The following is a 24560-nucleotide window of genomic DNA, read 5'->3' as shown; positions in this document are numbered from 1 at the left end:
AGTGAAGCTAGGTGGAAGTTTGAATATTGATTTGTTAAACCTGTTGAAAATGTGAATTGGAGTTGAGGTGAAGGGAACAGCCAGATTAAAGAAGAAACAATGATCGTTTTCTTCTTTCTGCTTCAGTGAGAGAAAATACTGTTTGTATATTTGTTAAGTGTGTTATTAGTCTGTTATTAGAACTAGTATTGATTGATGAGACTCCCCCCCCCTTCTCTATTTATAAAACTTGTCTATGTAAAACATTAGCTAAGTGGTTTGGTATCATTAGGACTCTTCCTCCTCCTCCTTCTTGTGCCCTAAAAGTATCTTGGTCTCAGAAACTGTGACAGCTACAGTTCACAAACTTTGCAGAAAAGGTCAGAAATTTCACCCACTACCAAAACAAAAAAATCATACAGACTGGTGGCGCTACAACAACAAACTTTACACTGTAGCCTATAACTTTTTCGACTGTAAGTCTCAGAGACGAAATCCTTTCCTGGATTGTGTGGATCCAGACAAATCTATCCACATAGGCCACGCCCATTTTAGCCTAGAAAGATTTTCTGCCATTTTCAAATTGTATCTTAATCTGTTTTTACGCTGCTATTCCTTTTTCTAGCAGAAAAAGAAAAATGTGTTTTTTCCATCTAATTGCAGTGAACATCAAGTTTCTCCTGCTGTGGAATCAACAATATGTTTAATATGCCTACTCTTATTGTGACGGCCCGCTGACAGATACAGACTTTTCTAAATGTACAAATACACGGGGCAAAAAAAAGAAAACTACCTAGCGGTTTAAATCATGTCCGCACAATCAAAGCGTCCTCAGAATGTCATATTGGTTCATTTCAGGCTGATGATATGTCATTTGAAAGCCTTTACGGGCTGATACTCCCTAGTAATGGTCAATTAAAGTGGACATGGCTTATTACAACAGAAATTCTGTTTCTCCACAAGTCTTCAATCAAATGCTACCTAAACTGACAGACATTGTGTAGATGGTGGATATCGAGTGTTTCGAGTGAAGTTCAGATCAGTCAAACGGTGAGTCTGCAGTTATATTTAATACCTTGCTGTAATTTGTACTGTATCCACAACATTTTCTTTTTGCTCAGTCTTGGATCAAATGTTAGCAAAATATTTGACAATACACCTGAAACCAGTGTGACTTTTCCTCAGACTTTTGCTGTTTTAACCATTTTAAATTTAAATATTAAAAAAGAAAAAAAACGAGTCTGGCACATGTGATGTCACTGCCTCATGTTGTAAGAAGCTGCTGAACATTTTGTTGACTTATTACTTAACAGTATAACATCACACGAGTCTTGTTCAACTAGGGGATTACATAATTTCTAACTTCACAAAATACTTCTGTCCCTGCCTGAACCCACCGTGTCTTTATCCGTCCCTGGAGTCACAGCTCTTGTTGGGGATACTTTAGTGGTCCTGGTCAGTTCTCTGGGAGGCGGCTGAGTTTGGTTCCATTTCCCAGTTGCCCAGGTCCAGTTGCTCATTCTGGCACCACTTCCCGTAAGCATCCACTGGTCTGAAAACCTCCTCTAAGCAGTCCAAAGCTCCTGGTTAAATATTAAAACTTGAGTTATCATTTGTTATCGGTGTCACAACAGAGAGTCAGAGGACTTTCTGTAGAACAAATGGGAAGTTAAGAGTGAAGGAGTCAGCCTGTCTGCAGTAAATCTAATCTACCACAAGATGGTGATAAGGAACCATTACTAACTCTGCACACTCTATTCCCACTGTGGCTCACACAAGCTGAACTTACAGGTGTTCATTATTTTGGAAATCATGGACGGCATGTCCTCCAGGCTGGGATACTTGAAAAATCACAAATCAAATACTGGTTTTGGGTGTGGCAACAGGGTCCAGCAGCGTCCCTGAAAGAGCAGCCCTCACAGCAAATTTAACTGTTGTTTAAAAACTGGCGAGCATGTGTATCATATCTAGTTCTCCAAAAAAAAACCTCTTAGTGCCATAGGACAAAGGAAGGATAAGATTAAAGGATAAGTTCACCCAAAAATGAAAATTTGAAGTGGTGTAATTGGTGTAATCTAAGTCTCTGGGAGCCCCAAGATTCCAAATTGATTTAAAAGATGTTATTGTTAAATTTAGATGATTGTTATTTACACCCTCGATGTGTAGTCGAGCTTGTGCACCCACTCCACTGCTTTTAACTTAGCAGATACAGTGAAGATTTTGGCTTTAAAAAGGATGTAAATAACCCTAATCCTTTCAAAATAATTTCAGATCTCAGGGCCTCCAGAGAATTGGGTTCCACTGGACACGCTGTATGAAGCCTGTTGGGTTTTTTTTGATGTTTTAAATGTTTTCTGCACTACAAAAGTTCACCTGACTTTCCATTCTCATTGGAGGTTGAGTAGACAGTTGGAATTTCCATTTTTGGGTGAACTTATCCTTTAGCAACCCTCTTCACCTCCGTGCAGATACCTCCTCAGTCTAAATAGTTTGTTGTAATCAGTAACAACACATGTGCATCTGTTTGTTTTTGGTAGGTTTATTTTAACAAAAAAAAAAAGGAAATACACAACATCATAAACACATATTGTTTATCTGGTGTGACATAATGGACAAGTGACATATTTTTCAAGTACTTAAAAAGAAGATGCAAGACAGGGAAACTCAACAGTACTTCGATCCTGTGTTGAATATCATATGGCACAAGTCTTTTAAATCAAGGAAGGGAATAACAGGAAAATTCTGTTAAGTATATTATAAACAGTATGCTACAAAAGCTTGTACTAACAAAGACCACATAAACCTGAGAAATGTCGTAGGTAAAGCAAGGCAGAGTCTATTACTGGGAGTATTGGAACTAAAAGCGCAGTGTTAAGTATTAAAAAGCAGAATGGAACCCACTGTGAAATATTCACCACGTCCCCATCCCCTTTATCTTCACATTTCTAACTTATGTATATGATTTCCTTAAAATATTAAGTTTCTACAAAATGTACATTCTGTCGCTGATATTCATGGTTAAACCCATAAAACTGTACACATCTGTTTTCATTGCTAACAGTGATCGGAACGGTCGAGAGTGACAACACTGAGGTCACAGGTGGACGAGCTTACATGATTATTATGACCGATAAAAAATATTACATCAAAACTAAACATAGAAAGCCCTTAGAAAATATCGGATTTGCACTGTCTTCACGATCTGTCCGTTGAAATTGATAAACCAAGAACTTCTCAGTGGAGTCGGAGCTTGGGATTCAGTTTGACACTGATATGAACTGCGTGTGGACCAGTGGGAGGCAGCGTAGGGCCCGCTAAGACACAATAATACATAATGTCACACAGCAGATGATGATCCTGCAGGACACTCGTGGAAAAAGTTCAATCAAAATGTCAGAAAACAACATGATCCCTAACGTGACGTTCAAGCAAAGAAATACGTCGAGCGTTGTGTGAACGAAATGGAATGCGCTGACTTTAGCATTCTCCGGGCAGGCGGATACACCCATACTTGAGGCATACATGTGAAGAGTAAAACAGCTATACAACAGCACAGACGAGAGGGCATCCAAATCCTCTTGAAGGGCATGGGGAAGAACATTTGATGGGTTTTTTTTTTGTTTGTTTTCAGTATATCAACCCTTCCTTATTAACTGGAAATTCAACAATAATAAAAAACATTATATAAGAAGAAACATTCTCCATCTTTGGGGATCCAAAACCAGGATCAAAAGATTTCATCTCCGTAAAAAAATGTGTCCACGTGTGCACATGTGCTATGCGATGTAAACACTACAGGGATTCTTTTCCTTTGGGATTTCAGAAAGTCAAATAGCGCCTTGTTAGACTCGAACAGCTTCTTCTTCACTGATGAGGGGATGAGGTAATGTGTCAGCAATGCACGGCACACTTTCTCCACTCTAGAAGTCAGGATGAAGTTGTAACATCTATTCAGTCCCTGGAGGTTGAGTCTAGAGTAACATGTCGCCCTTGCGTGCCCCATGAGTCAGTGTTCGACCGCTGGCTCTCTCAGCGCTTATTGCTCGTGGGTCTGGCAGGGAACAGGGCTGCCCCGGCTCCTCTTACAGTTTGCCTTGTTTCAGCCTCTCTATGTGATGGCATAGCTTCAGTGCAGGCCCCAGTTTCAGACCCATGTACTTCATGATCATGTCGCTCCGTAGCAGCATCAGAGCTTTCCCATCAATTTCCTGTTGAAACAAAAAAAAAAGGACTCATTATATTAAAATACCATGTAGGGAAACAAATGATTTACAGCAGCCAAAGTTAGTAACAGACTGAGAAAACAACTTGCGGCTTTGGAATAAAAATTTTAAGCCATCTGTCCCACATTATGAAATAGTAAAAGTTAGCTTACATGTTTCCTGAACAGTTCAGCATGGGGAGCTAACGCTGTGGGGTCAGCGTCCCTCACAAACTGCATCACCTCTTCAATGGACCAGGAGGAGGGGTTTTTACTGGGCAGCAGCAAACTGTCCCGCTCAGACCCTATCGCCTCAGGACCTGTGGTGGAGCTGGCTGCTACCAAACACAAACACACAAACACATTGAGCACGTGAGGCACAAATGACGAATTTAAAACACATTCAGTTCGACAGATTCTTACTGTACCTTCAACTCGTCTGAGAGGCTGTGTGGAGCTAAGCTCTGCTGGGTTTGAAGAGAGGCGGCGCATGGGCGTGCTGTTTCCAGGGTGGTAGAGGCTGCTGGCCGCGGAGTGGTACTCTGAGGAACTGCGCACTGTTTGTGGTCGAGGGTTCATGGAGTTGGACGCTGAGTCCATGTAGCGCTGCTCCTTTATGAGGCCATTCTCTTCATGGGGCAGGGTCTCTGCTGGAAGGAGAGAAACACAACCGACATTCAGATGTGATTCTTTAAAACAGGTGAGCCTAATTTCCTTCCCATTGGAGGGCCAAAAATTGAGACTAAATGGTGGGCCACGGGCCGAAAGCAGGCATCTGTTGTGTTGTATTGTTAAGATGCAAAATGGTACTAGGATCCCAAGTTCCCTTGATCAACTGACTTCTTGCTAAAAATGTGTCTCATAATAAAAAAAAACAACTTTTTTTTCACACTTGAAATGTGTGTTGGGCCAAATTCAACCTTATGGCAGGCCAACTTTGGCTTGTGGGCCTCACTTTGGGCAACCATGGTCTAGAGATTAACAGTTAGGCTGCATCCAATAGGCATAGAGTATAGCTGCTGATGTTGGATCTGCTGCTGGTATAAAGTGTGACGGGATTAATTAACATCTAAAAAGCACACTTGCTGGAAATGGAGGCAGTGTAAAGGTTAAGATGCACTAAAGCATTTGACACAGAAGTGAGTGCTTGAAGTCTCCAGCACAGACAGATTAGTCTGAAAAATGAAAAGTCCTTAGTCAGATGTGCAGTCATTACTCTGATGGATTACAATAAGCAAAACATTAATTAAGGAGCTTTACCTTCTGATGGATGAGCTTCAGTACGTAAATGTTTAGGTGACAGAGGGGCTGCATATGGCGGGGAGACTCCAGACAGACTCCGTTTACTCCCCCGAGCCAGAGATGGAGCGTCCAATGCCTCTTCTTTCACTGAAACAAGGAAGAAAATGGCTTTTAGCAAACAGTCATACACACTATAAACACTATAACACAAAGAAAAACAGATGTGTAATGAAGCCCATAATATTAAAAGTCCCACTTTGTAGAAAGTGAGGCTTCCATGTCTTTTTTGATTATAAAGAAGGTCCAGGTGCCATATAAATCAAAACTCTTTAATTCACTGTGAAAATGCGAACAGCCTATATTGAGAAACTGTGCCTTCAAACAAGCAGTCAGGACTTCTGTGAGCACGGCTGTTGTTGCAAAAACACAATCAGAGCTGATGACAAAACATGATAGACGATGGTTGCACAGGCCTGATAATAATGTTACATTAAAACATGTAAACACTTTCTAGTAGACACCATAAATAAAAAATGGACCTGAAAATATGGGACCTTTAAGATCTTTAGCTCCCACAAGAGATACAAAACATCACTTAAAAAAAATAAATGTTTCATTGAGGAAACAAGTATGTCATCTGTCACTGAGTGCAGCGTTTACCTGACTTGGTCCTGTCATAGGCAGTGTAGTGGCTGAACGGCTGGCTGCTGAACAGGTTGTCACATTGCAGGTGACGACACATGGTCTCTAAGAACCGCAGCACAAAAGAAGCACTGGAGGCTGCTGGTAGTTTGACCACACGAACTCCACCGTCTGTTCTCACTGGGATGAAAGACAGCATGTTATATTGGTCATACTTCTGTCTCAATTAGTATTTCAGAGCTAAGATGCTTCCAATAACTTTTTTTGTCTGTGTGTGTCTACCTCTGACAATCTCCCCTCCTCCTGAATGAGTCTGCAGAGCACTGAGCAGGACTTTAGGCTGGTATGCGCAGTCTATACATGACTGGACCACCTGCTGGAGCACAGCGTTCACTGGCCCCGGTCCAAAGTGGTCTGGCAGATGCTGCATCTGCTTCCTGTCCAGGTGGAGGCCACAGTTTCCATGCTTGTTCACGTACACACACACTGAAACAACACACAAGAGAAACAGTGACCAGATTAGATCTTCTATGAGAGCTTTAAGTTGGTGCAAAACAAATAAGCATTAATCGTTACCTGTTGAAACAACAGAGTTGAGGCTGGGAGGACTCTCCTGTGGAACCTGGATGCTGGGTAGCTGTGCCGGGTTCTGGAGAATCTTGGACTTTCTCTGAAAAAATTCATTTGCAGACACACTTTAACATAAAGAATGTGGCAGTAAAGGGTATTCATCCCATGTTTTAACTTCTCAGAGTTTGAGTTTCACCTTGCTTCCAGGTTTGGGGCCTCTCTTCTTGTGGGGCCGGGGTACCAGCTCTGTGTTTTCAGGTACAGTTCCGTTTTGGGCAGCCGCTGCCTCTGCCACAGCTTTGAGCAGAGCAAGGGTCTCGCTTTTGGGTCGACGGCCTCTTACGCCCTTCCTGACGGGCAGAGGGGGCAGCGGGTTGGGGAGTCTGTAGGGGGACTGCATGGAGCGCCTGTTGGGTTTGGAGGGTGACACGGGGAGAATCTGCAGGTTCTTTGGCAGGGTGACTAGAATGAAAAACACAGACATGGATATAAAAAATAAAGAAACACTGTGTTGGCACAGCGTTGACAGTGGCCTGTCAATTCCACAGATTGTGCAACAGCTATATGAGCCTGTCCAAAGAAAGCATTATAACAATGAGTAATGGTTTGCAACTTATCCAATCACCACAGAGTCTCTGGTGGCTGATTAGAGACACTAAGTGTGTGTCATTATCTGTTGACCCAGTGACCACCAGTGTGCCGCTGTTGGTGGCTCAGATTAAAGTCAAAGTAAAGAGACACAGAGACAGTCTGCTGCCAATCTGGGTTTGGAAAGGGTCATCTCATTACTGGAAATAGCAGAGAAGTGCTCCAATTTATGTCATACAGTTCCATAAAACTGTTTTCTGAAGTGCTCTGTGCTTAACTGTTCTGGCGTGGCCTTGTATTGAACGGATTCTTAAAGCTAGAGCAAGAAACTTTCTCGCTCTTTTTTTAAATTCAGGCAGCCCCTTTGGACAATAGATGCCAATGGTCAAACAAAGTAAACTTTATGTGCTGTAATGTACCACCAGACTACAGGGCAGCTTCTTTCCTCAGAAAGTGAGACTCCTCAATTCATCCTCAGCACTCCGTCATAAAAAAATATTTCTAATTTTATGACTTATCCAACCCAGATACGGTGTTAAGAATAACTATCATAACTTAATAAAAAAAGCAAATCTTCTTGCTGATGGTCTTGATTGCTTATGTAGGTCATATAGAGGTATCAGTATGAAACACAGACTGTTACATAAACAGCTGAAGGTCATTGTAGTACATTTAATAACTTCAGCAGTTGTATTACAACAACTAGTTTGCAGTAAGCCCTTCTGCACAAGCTATTATACAGACTAGTTGCAAAACCCTCAAATAATAATGGCCCCAATTTGTTTAGTATGACAACAACAACAACAACAACACTATCTACTATTAAAGAACTACAATGCATTCTGTCTGCTAGCTAATAAACATATTCTTAAAACACAACACGTGTGCAAACTAAAAAAGAATGAACATTATTAATTATTTTAATAATGTATGCATTGTGAATGCTGGTTCCTTCTACAAATCACACAAATGCTTATAGCCAAGACCTGAAACAGAGTAAAAGTGTAACTCACCGAGCTGGAAGGAAAAAACATTTAAACTAACACATACCCACAAAGCAACAGCCCATTTACTCAGCTGGTAAATAATATTATTCACTTTCTGTGTGTACTTGAGATTCCCACACAGAGTCAAATAAATCTTCCTCTAAAGCTCAAAACTAAGCACAAAATGACGGAGGAGTCAGAGAGCTGCCTTATCAGTATGAGATGAGGGAGGCAAAGGGAGAGGGTGTGCGTGTGTGTGTGTGTGTGTGTTATTCATATGCCCTCTCAACTTTTCAAGGGTGTATAAGAGCTCACACATTTAAAAAAAGGAACTAAAGTAGGGATGCAGCAAAAGCAGTTTGTTATTTTTCCCTGTGTTTTGTGGTTGATAAAATAATCCTCTCCATCCACAGTCAAACAGAGCTGAGCAAAAGCCAAAGACTAGCGTGAGAATTTGTATGTAAATATATGTCTTTCTACGTAAACAGGTGTGATGTGAACAACATAAATCCTCCTCCATCTCTCCCTTCCTATTCTTAATCCTGCCTGTTCCACGCCCCCCAGCCAAACACAGGGAAACACAACACTTCAAAAGGACACTATACGGTGTATCGGAGGAGCTTCACGTGCAACACACAGCACGTCTCCAATGACTGCTGGCCCAGTGCTCATCCTTTGTGAAGAGGAACATGTTGAAAACAACGTAGTAAACTTGGTACTAGGCAACCAAACTTTCTGCCAAGAGCAGCCACAGTCAGGATTCAGGAGCACTGAAGAAAATAAATCCTCATCTATCCTGAACGACCATGTTGTGTGTGAAAAGACACAACGTGGTGCATAGGAAAGTTTTACTTAACCAGGGAAATACTAATTTCTGAAAACAGTCACTTTCAGCACAGCTGCAGAATCACCAAAAACCTCTGAAGCCACAAACATCACACTATTCATGTCCATCTCTCTTCAAATACAAAAACTTCGCAATTCAGACTCTACGTTTGGGAGATGTGTTAATGTAGATCACAATGGAGAATCCATGCTTTCTTTTACTCGATATCCAGAACCTGTTAAGAATTAGGCTGTGTATATTTTACTCTGCCGGATGAAGCAACAAGGCCAGATGATTAATGTTCGAACGAAATATTGATTACAAACAACATCATCTGCCTAGAACCTCACTGTGTGTGCAGCGTAGTGCTGCCACCTAGAGGTCAACACTTACCACTGTTGCCTGGTGACTGTAGGCTGTGCTTGGTGAGGGCACACCAGCCCACAGGGAAGATGTCCCGGGAGTCATACTTGCACCAGTAATCGAAGGCACCCCGCCACCCATCGAACATGATAAAGACCTCTTCACCCTTCACCTCTCCTATGGTGGCAGGGCAGATGAGGTATGGGTTCTTCTTGTCCACGGCCTCCAGCTTCATGCCGGGCTTAAAGTTGTTCTGGGTGGGCCTCAGAGGTTCCTGGAACGCATGTATAATCCTCATTACAACATTTGAATAAATGCTAATAAGATGGCATGACACGATTTGAATAACCAAACTTTTCCAAGCATTCTGAAGCATTACGTACCTTTTTAAAGGCTGTTGCTGGTGCCATCTCTGCTCCATTTAAGGTTCTCAACAGAAACATGGGCCATGAGGAGGCGTTCATCCGAAATCCTGGAGGAGAAAATGTAATGACAGTGGGAAAAGATCATTCAGAACACAAAAATTCAGTTTTCTTACCACACAGGGTTTTTTTTTATTTCTGGTTTTCTTTCAGTATAATTTTGGCAGATAAATACGGCACTCACTGCACTCAATTTGCATTTTTTAAGACCAATTATTCACTAGAAAATTATGTTTAACAGGACAAACATACAAAACAAGTCTTATTGTGAATTAAAAAAATCATTTCTGATGAATCTCAACTAACGAGTGAAGATTAAGATATTTGCTTTACGGTCCTGTAATGAGTTTAAGTGTCAACAACAATGTGCCTTCATGCCACCTCGCCTCACTTCCTCACCCAGTGGTGGCTGCAGCATGTCTCCGTTCTTTTCACAGGTGCCGATCGGCTGGATATCAGAAGAGTCGACCAGCCTCCAGAAGTCATTGCTGTTGTCACTTCCGTCCAGGCGGAGACGCAGGCGGACCCCAGTTAAACCCATCACTGTGGCGATACAAACTGATGTGGAATTACGTGGGTCATGGGCTTCGAGTTTCATTCCCACCTTGAAGTCGTTGGAGGGTGGGACTCTAGCCTGCAGATGATGGGAAAATGTGGTGGTACTGTAAACACCACTCAAATACATCGCAAACAAAGAATTATTCCTGGATAACGTCAACTGTTAATTATGTGTAATAGGATTTGGTAAATGTTTGCTAATTGTAGAGGAAATAAAAGTGTGCTTCTGTGTGGTTGTATACTTTCAGGAGGTCAGTGTTGCATTCAAAATCATAAATGCAGAACTTTTGAGTGATGGGACAAATCCAGTTTGTACTACTGGCAGCAATTCACAGAACCATAGTTGTCCAAGTAACACTCAGTACTTCTAGGACAAATTTAGCTCAACTTCAACCGTTTTATCCAAGACACAAGCTCTGCAATTCTTATCCAATTACTTAAAATATATATTTAAGTCTTAGACTCTGTCTTTATGCAACTGGTCACTAGTAAATACTAAGCACCTCCAAAATCCTGAATCACATACCTGACGAAAACAGCTTGCAGGAGCTGGTATGGATGATGTCTCTTTTAGATATTCTTCCCAGCTGAATGCATCTAAAGGACAAAATCATAAAAAGGAAAAGGTTTTGAAATGTAAAAACTGCTGTTAAATGCAACCTATTAAATCTTTAATAGATTACTTTAGGCCTCTTCTGATAATGAACACACCCAACACAGCTCCTCCTGCATCCAACCAAACTTATTAAAAAGCGAATATGACCCACAACTCAAGGCAAACACCATACCAAAAAAATCACATAAGGTTAGGGTCACCTTTAGGTGTCGCAGGGGTTGTACCTGTTATTGGAACTGTCCGTCCAGGTTTCTCCTTTTTGCCATCTTTCTGATCTAAAAATGAACATCATAAAAAGATAATTTCATAAATGTATGAAAATACAAAAATGTTCTTAAAGATATTAATACAAGTAAAATACAGCTTGAATGAATTTATCTGTGCAATACCTTCTTTTCAAACATTACATCTCATCACGGCCCTTCCTCAAAAACTTTGTCCAAACAACTTTTGAACACTGAACATTTTTCACAGTTATAATAAGCCTGTAATAACTTTTCACATTTGCATACTTTATGTGAGTCAGAAATAAGAGTCTGAAAAACTGGTTATAAATGTCAAACTCTGAATTAACTACTGGAATGTATGACACCAATCTGCGAAATACTGTACTGAAGCCTCGAGCACCATCACAGCAGATGACACTAAAAATATCTAATTAAGAAATCTGGAATGCCTTCAGTAACCTCTTGAGGGCAATTGAATGGCACAAATGAAGCTGTATGCTGTCACAGTCCCATTGTACACCCACACAGGTGTTTTCACTTCTTGTGCTTGATTAGATCTCCTCCCAAAGACTGTGTGGAAAATACACATCTTTGTCACTAACACACACCGTACATGTTGAGGACGTCATGTTCCCTGAATAACTTTGCACAGCTCAACCTGAGTGGAGCTCTATAATCAGACAGAATAAGTGAAACACCTGTGTTGGTATGCAGGGCCTTTAAATAGAAAGTAATTTGGGATAATGACATAATAATGACATGATTGCTACTGAGGTTCAAAATTCCCCATTAACAAAGTCTTTAAGAAACCTTCAGAAAAGGTATTTTTACTTTAAGATTCATCAAACAAAGCACGAGCACATCTACTCTGTAATACAGAGCAAATTTCCCAAAAGAAAGAACCTTCAAAGTCACGAACGCTGTCTTTATTCAGCACAGTAAAATGACGTCTTCTTGCCTTTTAGCTGAGTTTTTCCCATGGTGGCTGATGACCAGTGGTGACACTTCTACGATGACGACCACTGGTGACCGAGTTACTTCTGTGTCTCTGTAGTTTTGCTCTACAAATATAGAGGGCAAAAATATTTCACTCAAAATACAACACAAAGAAATGCGCACAGAGGAGTTCCAAGGAGATTCATTAGTTCATTCATATGAGGCACAATTGCAATGTCATTCATTCACTTTTCATATATTAAAAAACAAGGGCTTTAGTGTGCAATGCATGACTTTTAGGGAAACGTGTTGAAATCAGCAGTGTTTTTATATGACTATAGCTTCTTGCAGCATAATATACTCAGGCTGTCTTTTTAAATAGTTTGTACCGTTTTCGTAACATGCTAGGCAACGGTTATACTACACAGTAAGGCTGCAACTAATGATGGTTTTCAATTCATCTCTCAGTTATTATCACTTAGTAAATTAAATGTTTTACAGAGCACGACCGATTTATCAGTTAGCTAATATTATCGGCTGATCCTGGCTAATAAACATACACATGTTTCAGTATTGGCGTATATGTTGTTGTCCCTTATGCACTGATATGAAAACTTTTCTTTACTCCCTAATATTGGTATCGGCATCAACCCCAAAAATTGAGTACTGGTTGGGCTCTGATGTTGTACAATGATGATTTTCAACATTGTAAATGATCAATTACTCTTCTGTTGGTCTAATCATCAGCTAGGTATTTTAGCACTAGTGTATATAACTACAGATGTGGACAACATAAAATGACTATGGGAATATACTAATAATAATATAGGCAGGTGTTCTCACTTGTAACTAACTGTAACTTGTTATTACTTGTTCTAAAATATTTTGTTTATTTTATACAAAATAACAACAGGTGCTGCTATGCTAGGCAGATACTGACTCACTATAATTTGATCTAGAAGCAAAAAAAAAAGAAGTAAAAGTGAAAACAACCTGCAGCTGGAGCCACATGACACCTCAAGGTAACTGAGCTACTACTAGCAATGGAAAAACTGACTTTTTTTTTTATAAAGTAAACTATATCAAAAGCTGAAAGCATCTCTACACATATACAGAAGTGTGGTCTTCCAGTAATGGACACTCCCACAGAGACAGGAAGGCTGTAACATGGTGGGTTTTCTCATGTGGTTCAACACTGTAGCGACGGGGCCTGTGGTGTACAGTCTGGGACAGCCCATGTGACTCTGTATTTATAACTTACTGTACAATTTCCACAATTTCACTTATTCCAAGTGCCGATATGTCACCTACAAAGTTCGTGGGCGAGACACTGGTGAATAAGTGCTACTGGCTCGGGTGAGAAGATGATAAAAACACCCCTCCTAGCTTCATCTTGGGGGTGTAAGACGAAGAAAAAAAAACAGGACTGCGTGTCTTCAACGACAAGTGACCGTTTACAGTAACAACACGGGCTTTACTCATCAACACTAAAGGCGAAATGAGCCATTTTGGATGACTAACGTTATTATGATGAAGCTCGCGTTCACGTTACACTTGTACAACACTTAACATCGTAACTTAGTGAAGATGTTGCTTTTTTTTTTTTTTTTTTTCCCCGGTGGAGATTTATCTGCACACTTTGAAATGTTTTCCTCACCTGCCCTTAAGCTAACATTACCTTATCAACGTTAACTGTTAGCTGGCTGGTTATGTCACCTCACATCAGCCTTTAAATGTTAACTTAGCTGATAACAGCTAGCTAAATACCGAGATGGGTATAACGTCAATTTACTTCGGATAAAACGTCACATAAAAGGTAGTTATTATCCTAAACATTGTATATTTGCTCTCGGACGCTGTACGGTTCCAGGTAATAGTCCGGACCCAATGTTGACAACTGATTTGCTAGCAGCCACCACTGCTGGCTAATAACTAGGTTGGCTAACCTTAGCGTTAACGTTAACCCTCTGAGAGCAGTTTCTTCCTTATTATCGCGGATATTCACAAAGAAGCGGGGTCGTTTAGCTTTTATCCGACACGCTGCCGAAACTCTCTATTATTTAGTGTGAAGAAAAAACTTACAAGTGCCGTTTTTTTTCGAGTGAAGATCTACACACTTTTCTCTAATCGTCAGCTGCCATTTTTTTCACGAATGTAGTGTATGCTTACACGCATGTAATTTATGCCGAAGATAGTATTGCAACAGCGAGCGCGGGCCTACAAAAACAGCGAGAGGAGACTGGGCGTTCGGAGCGAGTGAGCCAATCAATGCGCTTGATACTCACGCTTGCGGCCAATCGGGGAAAGGTTTTCTTATTTTATCCAATCAGCGTCCGGAGTGCTCGGGCTGTGAATTTTGGACTCGAGAAAGTAACACGAGTCAACCATCTTTACTTTCTCTCATCTTTACAAGGTCTTTTTCTCATGAGTCTCCTGCTGTGGTTTAAAACGGATCCAAAATGCTCAATGTCAGAAAAAAACATAAAAAACAACCCCAAAAAATAAATTGTGATATATTTTTTAAAACTATAATAACTCAGGAACATTTCTGCAATTTAAAAAAGAGATTCAAGGGACCAGAAAAAACCCTACCACTGAAATATAGCATCAATACAATAAAACAAATACATAAACAAATTGTATTAAACAGAATAGCTGTGTTTACTTGATACAGAAGACGAGATAACTTGATTATCCATATTAGAATGATAAACTAGAGTTAAACAAAACAGATAATGAAATATTAAAACGTTAAACCCTCAAACTGATGTAACATTTGGAAAATTCAGGGTAAGATAATAGAAAGAAGTGTAGCTTGATTAGAACAAAGCCCCCCAAAAAACAATTACAGTTTCTGTGAAAGTTGGTGTCATTTCCCCTTGTATGCCACCAGGTACTTCACCACATGATTCACTGTCCCACGTCAGTTTGGAGTTTCCTGTGTTTTCCCCCACCCACAATTTCCCTACAATGTGTTGATGTTTCTAATAATATCAAGCAGAATTAGTCACTATTCAAACAGGGCTCAGCACAGGTCACACCTCCGGATGTGGCCTACCTAAAGCAATTTAATATAAATTCAATAAAAGCGACTATATGACTATGATGGGAGAAAATAAGGCAGTCATTTTATTTTAAAATGACTTCAAACACATTTAAGTTCTTTGTACTATACTTCAGTAGCCCCGCATATTTAAGAAACTTGTACGTTCACCATTTTATGCTAATTCAAACTTCTAGTCCCGTACAATTCAGAAGGAAATGTTGTTTTTTGCTCAGTTATATTTATGTGGCATATATACAGTAGTTACCTTTCTAAATAATATTCTGATCGTCTCATAAAATATGAGATTTTTTTTCTTCATAGATTTCGTCTAAGTAAGTAAGTAAAATTCTACTTACACATAAATGCATCATTAATTATAATTCAATAATTTGGTACAGAATCCTATATCCTAAATAATATATTAGCATTTACAGGGGCCACTTTCTGCTTTTAGTACTTTTATTTTTAACATTTTCAGTAGTTTTGCTGATTATAATTCTATAATTTTACTTAAGTAACATTATAATTGCAGTAGCCTTCTTTTACTTGTTATAGAGTTCTTTTTATTTTTTAAAGTATTTTATTGATATTTTGTCTTAATCATGACAAAATCATCATCAATGCTCAAGTAGGCTTTTAAGTTATGTTTTTGATATATAAAACATTAACATGTCATTAACAAATAGATAAACACACATATATGATATTGCAACTAGTCTAAAATAAGTTCATGGATAAGGTGCTTGATTTTATTTATTTATTTATTTATTTAGCAAAAAGCCTATATTTTCCTAGTAACATTTAGTACGAGTGCAGAGGTGTTTGGTGAGATTAATCTCCAGCTTTCAATAGGAAAACATTCTTTCTTTGACATACTGTAGCTCACTCTACAGCCAGTGTTGAGACTTTCTCATCCTTATAATTAAGCAGTATAATCCTCCTCAGTTAGTTTGTTCTCTGCCAAATCAGTGTGAAAGCTGGAGTTTGATGCAGATATTCAAAAGGCATCTAACTTTTCCTACATGAGCTCATACTGTACTTATTTAACGATCTGCATCACAGGCACGAGCAGAACTATACAGAGAATGAGGCGACTGATATCCAGCAAATCAATAACACATTCCAAAACAAAACTACAGTGTCGTATCCAATACAATAACCCCCAGGCAAACAAGACTAAACACAATTTATAGATTTTTTACTCCATATATGTCAGCTTTTCATACAAGGTAGAAGGAATACTTGACATTTACTCTCAAGTAAAATGTGAAAAACAAGCCAATTAGTTTTCAGTGCGATTTCCTTTTGACAAAGCAGTTTGTAACCTCACTGCTCCCCCACATGTGAGTGCCATGACATATAATAGAGGATTACTAACCTGGCACAAAAGCAATGACAACACAAAATTGGTTGAAATGTGGAACACAGATTTTAGTCATTCGGCTTATAAAACCGACACCTGATCTGACCTTTCATAACCACTCTTCTTCTTAACAAAGGCTTGCTTACTACGCATGTCCTGTGAGGAATGATGGAAGTATGACCTTTTTCAGGTTTTCCTCATCACACTACATCTTCTCAGAGAGTATGTATTTTACCACATGCTTACAGCAGATGTTTGAGCTGCAACGAGTGCTCTCGGATAGGTCGTCTCATTATCGTTCTGAAAAAAACAAACATTATAAGGATATATTCATGAGACGATGGCTCTATTGTTATTGTGATCAGAGTTATTATTGTGTTGTTAACATTTTAATTGATGTTACCTTTACATTCACCAACACATGCTTGCGGCAAGACAATTAAATACACAAACAAACTTTCCATACGTTACAGCATTCATCAGATAAACAGATGTTTGAAGAACTCAGCAGTACTTCATAGTTGTTATAAAAGCCAATTTGATGAAGATGTCCAGCTGATCCAGATCCAGCTGCTCTTGCATTATCAGTGGTGGTTCCAGGGAGCGCATGATGTTTACCAATGAAATTAACAATGAATGATTAACTCCCCCTCCATCAAATATGTGCAATCGATGAGGAAACCACTAAACAATACAGTTAATTTATTCAGTATCTGGTTCATCCTGTGGGTGGCAGCATGGTTTCACGTTCATGTTCCACAATCATGGAAAAAGCTGTATAGATCCAAAGAGTGTTTTGAATGTCAATAGCTCTTATTTGGTCTGAATGAGGTTGGTGTCATGGATAAAGATACACACAAGATGACCCATATGAGCACTTTTCTTTTCTATTCTCCTTTGTGATCCTTTGAAATTGTTCAAGATTGAGGTGAAGGCTACAGCTTTTCATTATCTACCCATCCATGATGATAATGTGGGAAAAATATGATCGTTATTGGCGAAAAATCACATTTATAATCACAGAGTTTTATGGCATTTACGGCATTTGCACTAGTTCAGTAGATATTTGGTGTAATTGGTGTAAGCCCTACTTAACAGAGAAAAACATTTCATGAGAGTTCATTTTTAGCTGTTAAATCTGGGCTGTACTTTCACGTCATCAAATCAAATCAAATCAAACTCATGAGCTGGAGAAAATGATTTTGAGCATCTGTAGGTTTATCATGTGTGAAATCATCTGCACACTGGACAAACATTGTTGTCAGGGGGGGCACTTTTAGCTTCCAGTCTCTTCTTTTATTGCACATTTTATGCAGAGAAAGCAGAAAAATTGCAAGGAAAAAGTAATAAATAAATAAATAAATAAATAAATATAAAATCATGAACTCCTCCCACAGCAACCTGTAGCCAATGGCGAGGTGTAAATTGCAACATGCTACCTCTGAGCAAGGCAGATTTTTAAATGTTTCCAGTCCAGTTATTTTTTTTATTTGCTTCACATCATCTTTGCAATGTGAAGTTTGCTTGTGTGAGTGCTTTGACGTGGCCTTGAGGTAAACTATGCTATCACGCTGAAAGCAGGGTGTGAGCCTGTGAATTATGTAATTGAGAAATTAGAACAATAATATCCCACCTCATACGAAACACCCTCAGACCGCAACACAGCTTTCTTCCCCCTGATTGCCGTTCCGCTCTCTGATTGGCCCAAACGAAGGGGGCGTTGGAATAAACAAGCGCTCCGAGCGTTCTCATTGGCTGGCTGTCACGTCACTCGAGCTGTTGCCTGGTGATCTTGCTTGCAGCTTGTCAACCGCACGATCCAGTTACTGTAGCTGCCTGCTGCAATGAAAATATCTCCGTTGGTGGGTGGATATATCGGCCCGGTTCCATCATTTTTTCCCCCCCAAACAGAGACTGAGTGAGTAGTTTATTTTCTGATTATAAAGATAAGAAGTGTGAGCTTTCACGTATCATGTGAATATCTTCACCGGGCTCCCGTGAAAAGAGACGTTACCAAAGCTTGAGGTTTGTTTTTGTTGTTGTTTTTTTTTAAGCTAATTTCGTGTGTTTTGTAGAATCAGAAGGCAACTATGTTAGCTTAATTATTACCGTAACTAAGCGGAGTCCGGTCCGCGCTAGAAACACTGTCAATGTGAGACTATTTGCACTAAGTTGTGTTGAGTGTAGCCATATGTTTGACTTGTTGGATTTATTGCTGCTCTGCATTGAAAATGTGGGAGCTACATTCAATCTGTGGGCAGTCGTAGCTGACACACACACACACACTCACACACTCACACAGCACAGCCTCGCCAGGGTCTGTGTTAAAAACAATCATTTTAGAGCAACATTTTTCGCCCTCGCATGTGTGTTGGCTGCTGCCATGAGAAGTTACAGGACAATTGCATTGCAGATATTTATGTGAAGGCAATTATTTTTCTCATGTTTTATCACAATGAGTCATTTTTTTTTTTTTACATAAATGTAAGTGTTTGCTGGTTGTTGTTGTTGTTGCTGTTGCTGTTTTCATTTTGTGTAGTGCCCAGAAATGTGTACTCCACTTACCTCAAATGGCAGTGACGTTTGTAAGCTGGATCCCATGTTTTTGCAAAAAAAATCTTTTCTAATGTTCCTAATTTTTATGATCATAAACCCAATTCAGAAAATAATGATAGCGCGTTGATCATAAGAGGAGGTTTCAAGGTGCCGTGTTTTAGATTTCACAGACTCCAGTCCATTACCACGCATGAGTCATTCTGTTGATAGAGACAAAATATATGATCCACACAGCAATGCACACTGCATTCCTGATCATATTAGCCTTCTAGGTCTGGGCCTGGAGAGTAGCTGGCTTAAAAAAAATCTGCCCCTCGAAAAACAAAAAGGCTGCATGCCATTGCATGTAGGCTGTGAAATGAGGAGGAGATGGAGGAAGCACATTAACACACTCATCTGACCAGAGGCATTTTCTCTGTAGCCATCAGCGTTAATGTTTAAGCTTGTATCATACTCCTCAAGTTTACCGACAGTTGCCATCAGTTCACCTGTGTTGACGGCGCTCGGCTGAGTAAGATAGGGGAGTAATAGACCACACAGCGGTGTTTAGTGCTCTGGGAGACAGAGTTTATTTTGGTGCTGAGGTTTTGCATACTGATGAGCAGCTCCTGTGCCCACAGCACCGTAGGAGACTGGGAGTGTGAGTAGGCTACGCAAGTCCTTGGTATCTGGAGTCTTATCTGATTCAATAAGAGTAAAAGAGTGTGTGGATACCAGAGGAGATGCTTTGATCGCATATCGAGATTATGTGGTACTGTTTCACTCTCCAGAAAAGGTAGGATTACAGCCAGAGCTTTGGCACTGATTCGTGGTATCTTTATCCATCATTTTCATAAGGTAGAGCAAACTATGTAAGAAACATGACACCTTAGTATTTACTTATTTATGTTAAAGGAGCACTGATTTTAGATCTGTTTACTGATTCAGAGTACTACTCAGAAGGGAATGACCAATATTGTTTTTTGTAATACTGATTATTTGTAATCATTATAATCGATATTTGGAACTGATACATTTGAAGGAAAAATGAAAATCTTGGTGTCAAAATTTTACATTTCAAATGAACAATTTTGAGAAACGTTACTCAAGTATTTCCAGTTTCTGCTTCTTTATACTTCCACCCCACTACATTTACTTGACAACTTTAGCTACGAGTTACTTTGCAGATTCACATTATTCAGTGTTTATCGGCCATTACTTGTAATGTGTAACCAATCAGATAGTGGGTGGGACATTGAGTGTGACCGCATAGTGGTGACTACAAGCAAAGAGAGGATGCTGCATCAGAGCCAAAGAAGTGCATTTTAAAAATGTTATCAGCAATCGGAGACAAACAACACTGATAATCGAAAAAATGCTGAATATCTGCCAGAATTTAATCGGTCTACTCAGCCTGGAAGGAGAGAGTTTTCAATATCTTTTGATATTGTAAGGCTTGAGACTTCAAATACTTGACAGAAAACCGGTGTCATAAACTTGGGGCATGGTGCTTGAAGGATGATAAGATAAATTGCCTTCTGGGATTTGTGGGCTACAGCATTTTTGAAGAAACCCATTATGGGGATTAAAAGTCAGGATATCTCAGCATCAGATGCTCTGATTTTGACTGTTTTTTGTTTTAATCTTCAAAATCCCTCAACAAATGGAAGCCCGATATTGAATCTCTGGATTGCCCCTTTAATTCGAGAAGACAGAGCTGTAGAGTACCAGTTCTGTGTCTTTTCTTGTTTGAATTTGCACAGCCTCTCGTCTGCCAATCAAATCAGTGCACATTGCTCTGGGCAGCCTGAGTCTACCATGCTTGCGACCAGCCGACCATGTCAAGGCAGACGGCCATGATGTCACACACGATGAACGCCTTTCAGTGCTCGAAATTCGACAATATTTTTCCGATGAAATCAGAAAAGAAGTCTTTCTGTACAACGTAACAGAGGTGAAAATGCTGTCAATATCAAAATGCTTTATTGCCCAGTTTAAAACATCTGTAAGGAAAGACATCAAAAAGTAATCAAATGTAATAAGTTACATTAAGTAGTTATTAAAATAATTGCATTACTTATTACATTTTTAACAGGGTAACTACTTATCTGTAATAGGGATGTTAATGATTGTTCATTTATCAATGAATTGCTGTTAAACATTTTACAGATTATAAATGAATTAACCAACAATCTCAAATGGGCACAAATACTTTAAAAAAAAGTATCTTGTCACAAATTACAAATACTTGTTCATCAGATATATCAACATAAAATACAAAATACTGGTATGAGATAATCTATTTAAAAAAGATTTAAAAAATACAATGCAATTCTAATCTGTAACCTATTACATTTCAGAAGTAACCGTCCCAACACTGGTGAATCCATTTCTGATTTTGGCATGTGACAGATTCACTTTAAAAGGTAAAGCATATATATATTGTCTATATATATGACTCGGTGCGTTTTTGTGCAGGTAAAAGTGAGCCCCTGGCGAAGGCATGTGTCGGATATTATGGCTCACATCTGGCACACGCCCCTCGGGAGCCAACAGCTGGCCGCCTCTTGCCATCCTGTAGCTGGATCCCCTCCGCCTGAGCTCCATGTGCCTCACGCAACATACCTTTTGACTTCATGAAGATCCTTGACATCGGTGATGTAATGAATAAATTTGAAGTCCTTGGGATCGTGGGTGAAGGTGAGCGTTGTCATTTTATACCACTGCAAAATGTAATGATGTGAAATATAAAAGTACATTCTGTACATTTCATTGCAACAGTGACTATTAGTCTAGTCTAGTCTTCAGCCACAGCTTTTCATGTGAGGTAGCACACTCACAGATTCGTTGTAGGGCTTTTCAGTGAGCAATCATTTGATTGTTTGTATCCAATTTGCCTGTGGAACAAGGCTGTTAAAAGCCTGGTCTGTTCATGATTGTACAACTCAACAAGGTCAAGGACATTTTTAAAAATATTTAATCATCGTGAAGAATTCTAACATGGAAAACCTGAAGCTAGGTACTGTGACTAGAATTCATGCTCTTGTGTTGTTATGGTAGAAATGAAGAGGTGGTTTGGGGGATTTAGTTTCATTGTAAAACACAGTGGGGAGAGGCTGATTTGACACTTAAATTTCTTCCAAAATGCTTCTCATGGTTTTTCTTTCTCCTTGAACCACTTGGTTGATAGAAAGTGGCAGAGGCCTTGAGGTGAAGCCACCCACCTGTCCCAGATTTTACACTCCTACTCCCACATTGTAGAAGTTTTATAATGTGTGTATAATGCATTTCCAGAAGACACAGGGAAACTCTGAGCTGGATTCTGAAGGCTGAACGCCTGTCCAAAGATGAGTCGGTCTGGAAGGATGTCAGCACTTTTAGTTGTAGAAGTTTTTTTCAGTCCAGCTCAACTTACTGCCTGTGCACTCATGGCTGAGTACGCTCCACTTGATCCAGCATCATAGATTTTTCCTCAGTGATCTTGAAGTCAGTCGATTTTGTTAATCATTTAGTGCAGCGTGTAGGCTTAGCCTCGCAATTAAAAGTACCAGTACACAGAATGTTATGCAATTACATCCAGATACTTATCTAAAAAAAGAAAATTAATGGGAGGAATCGTTCTTTTTGCTTTACTCTACAAGTAGTGTTTTTGTTTAATGGCATGTCATCGTCCCTAATGGATGAAGGACAGTTTTAAAAACACTTTTGATGTCTTCAAGTGTCCTTACCAACATCCCAGAATTGAGAGTCAGCTGACAAATGGCAGGTATCTTATTGCAAATTTACATGTCCTTGTCCTTGTCATTGACTTTGCTTTGTTTTTAGGTTTCATTTTCTGATAAGTTAGCTCATGAATCCAGTGCTTTTCAGCAGCCAGTTCTCTATTTTCTGTGCTATAAATTAAATGAATAAGGAAGCCTTTGTAAAACAGTCTATGCTCACAACTGCATCAGCAAGAAATGATAGTAAAAATAGGAAAGATTTGTCTTAATATTCACTGTTATGGATTAGTTACTGAAAACCAATGTACAGATGTAACGGTTGGTCAAATAATCAATGAGTCGTTTGAAGGAAAATTAATCGCCAACTATTTTGATAATCGTTTCAGTCATTTTTCAAGCTGAAACATTTGCCGGTTTCCAGCTTCTTCTGCTGCCCTTCTTTGTAATTTATGACAGTAAACAAATAGTCGTTGGGTTTTGGACTGTTGGTTTGACAAATGAAGCAATTTGAAGATGTAATTTCTGGAAAATTCTTTTCACTTTTTACTCATTAGAAAATTAATCATTTAAAGGTGCAGTATGTAGTTTTGGGGAAGAAATTTTAATCAGAAAAGAGAAAAATCTGATTTTCATGCTTAAATAAACTAAAAAAAAAAATCAATAAAAGAATAAACAAACTGACCTTAAAGGACAACACAATTTCATACTGTTTCACTTTGTTTATATTTGGCGGACCCTGCCATCTTTCTAGCTTCAAACAGTGTTCTGGGGACCTTATTTTCCTCTGAGGTATGGAAATTATGAAAATTTCTCAGTTTGTATTATTGTTCCAGTTTTTTTACCTTATCATTATTGTAAATATTACCTTTTTGAGTTTCTGAATTTCTACATAGTGCACCTTTAATCGTGAAAATAATCATGAGGCCCTAAATCAATGTCCGAAAATCAATCCATAATCATCGGCAATGACGTAAAATACATTCAGTTTTTAGTGAAATTGTTAAAACCACCTGTCTGGTCAAAAGGTTGCACAACCTTCTGTAGGTCAACAATAGACAGAAATATGTTGACAGACAGTAATGTGTCTCAGTTTTTGGCTTGGAGGTATCTAAACTCTAACAGGATGCAAATGCATTAGAGCAGCGTCTTGAAGATGACTTCTTGCAGCACTGATGTGCTTTATGAAGGAGCACGGAGCAGTTTGTCATATGCCTGCTCAGTCCAAGAATTCCTCTTGAACCCTCGGGGGAAGTGTGTGTGTGACTGCCAGGGTCGATAACATCAGAACTACAGTAGCTTGCCAACACTTGTGTCCTACTTTCTGAGCCACCTGTCCTTTTATAGTGGGGGATGTTTTTCCTTAATTCATGTGAACATATGAGAAGCATTAATAAAAGAGGATTTAAAACCCCTTTCACTGTGTAGGAACATGCAGAAATTTAAAGGACTCAGTAGCTTCTGGATTTGTTAGCACTTGTTATCATAGTTTGCCAACTCGCCTTATGTGAGAGTGACAAACTCTTTGTTCACAAATCAACATTTATCAACTGATTTTATGCTGTATTTTTGTTATTATTTCACATGGGTCTGTTTTTAAGTGCAGTAGCTCTACTTGAAATGCAGAAGTAGAATACTATGAATATTCATGAGAAGATTAGCTGTGGTTAATCTAGGTTAAACATGTGGTTTGCTCTCTGTTTCAGGTGCCTATGGTGTTGTTTTGAAGTGCCGACACAAG

At 39.3% G+C, this 24560-nt stretch overlaps 2 protein-coding genes across 4 annotated transcripts in view; one reads left to right on the top strand and one right to left on the bottom strand.

The window, feature by feature from the left end:
- Positions 1-2502: 2502 nt before the first annotated feature.
- LOC141005445 (sex comb on midleg-like protein 2) lies at positions 2503-14323 on the bottom strand. Of its 2 annotated transcripts, none has more exons than XM_073477302.1 (15): positions 14239-14323; positions 12179-12281; positions 11218-11268; positions 10904-10974; positions 10219-10453; positions 9781-9869; positions 9428-9671; positions 6831-7096; positions 6641-6734; positions 6347-6550; positions 6083-6244; positions 5441-5569; positions 4609-4830; positions 4355-4518; positions 2503-4187 (listed from the first exon to the last, which is right to left on the bottom strand). In XM_073477302.1, exons 2-15 carry the CDS (start codon positions 12198-12200, stop codon positions 4062-4064), a joined length of 2079 nt encoding a protein of 692 aa, XP_073333403.1. In that variant the 5' UTR covers positions 12201-12281; positions 14239-14323; the 3' UTR covers positions 2503-4061. The 2 variants fall into 2 exon arrangements, with proteins under 2 accessions (XP_073333403.1, XP_073333401.1); XM_073477300.1 differs by having other exon boundaries at positions 11194-11268; positions 14239-14303.
- Positions 14324-18421: 4098 nt separating this feature from the next.
- The window catches only part of LOC141005444 (cyclin-dependent kinase-like 5), a 46296-nt gene continuing 40157 nt past the window's right edge, over positions 18422-24560 (top strand). Inside the window, exons 1-3 of one of the 2 annotated variants that reach the window (XM_073477299.1) lie at positions 18422-18590; positions 21579-21800; positions 24526-24560. In XM_073477299.1, coding sequence (XP_073333400.1) covers positions 21737-21800; positions 24526-24560 — 99 coding nt within the window. In that variant the 5' untranslated portion in view covers positions 18422-18590; positions 21579-21736. The remainder of the gene's footprint in view (positions 18591-21578; positions 21801-24525) is intronic. The other variant, XM_073477298.1, reaches the window with a different exon arrangement.

The sequence above is a fragment of the Pagrus major genome, chromosome 11 (genome assembly GCF_040436345.1).
Source record: "Pagrus major chromosome 11, Pma_NU_1.0".
Classification (NCBI taxonomy): Eukaryota; Metazoa; Chordata; class Actinopteri; order Spariformes; family Sparidae; genus Pagrus; species Pagrus major.
Note: the sequence above shows the minus strand (reverse complement) of the source record. Positions and strands in the feature narration are given on the sequence as shown.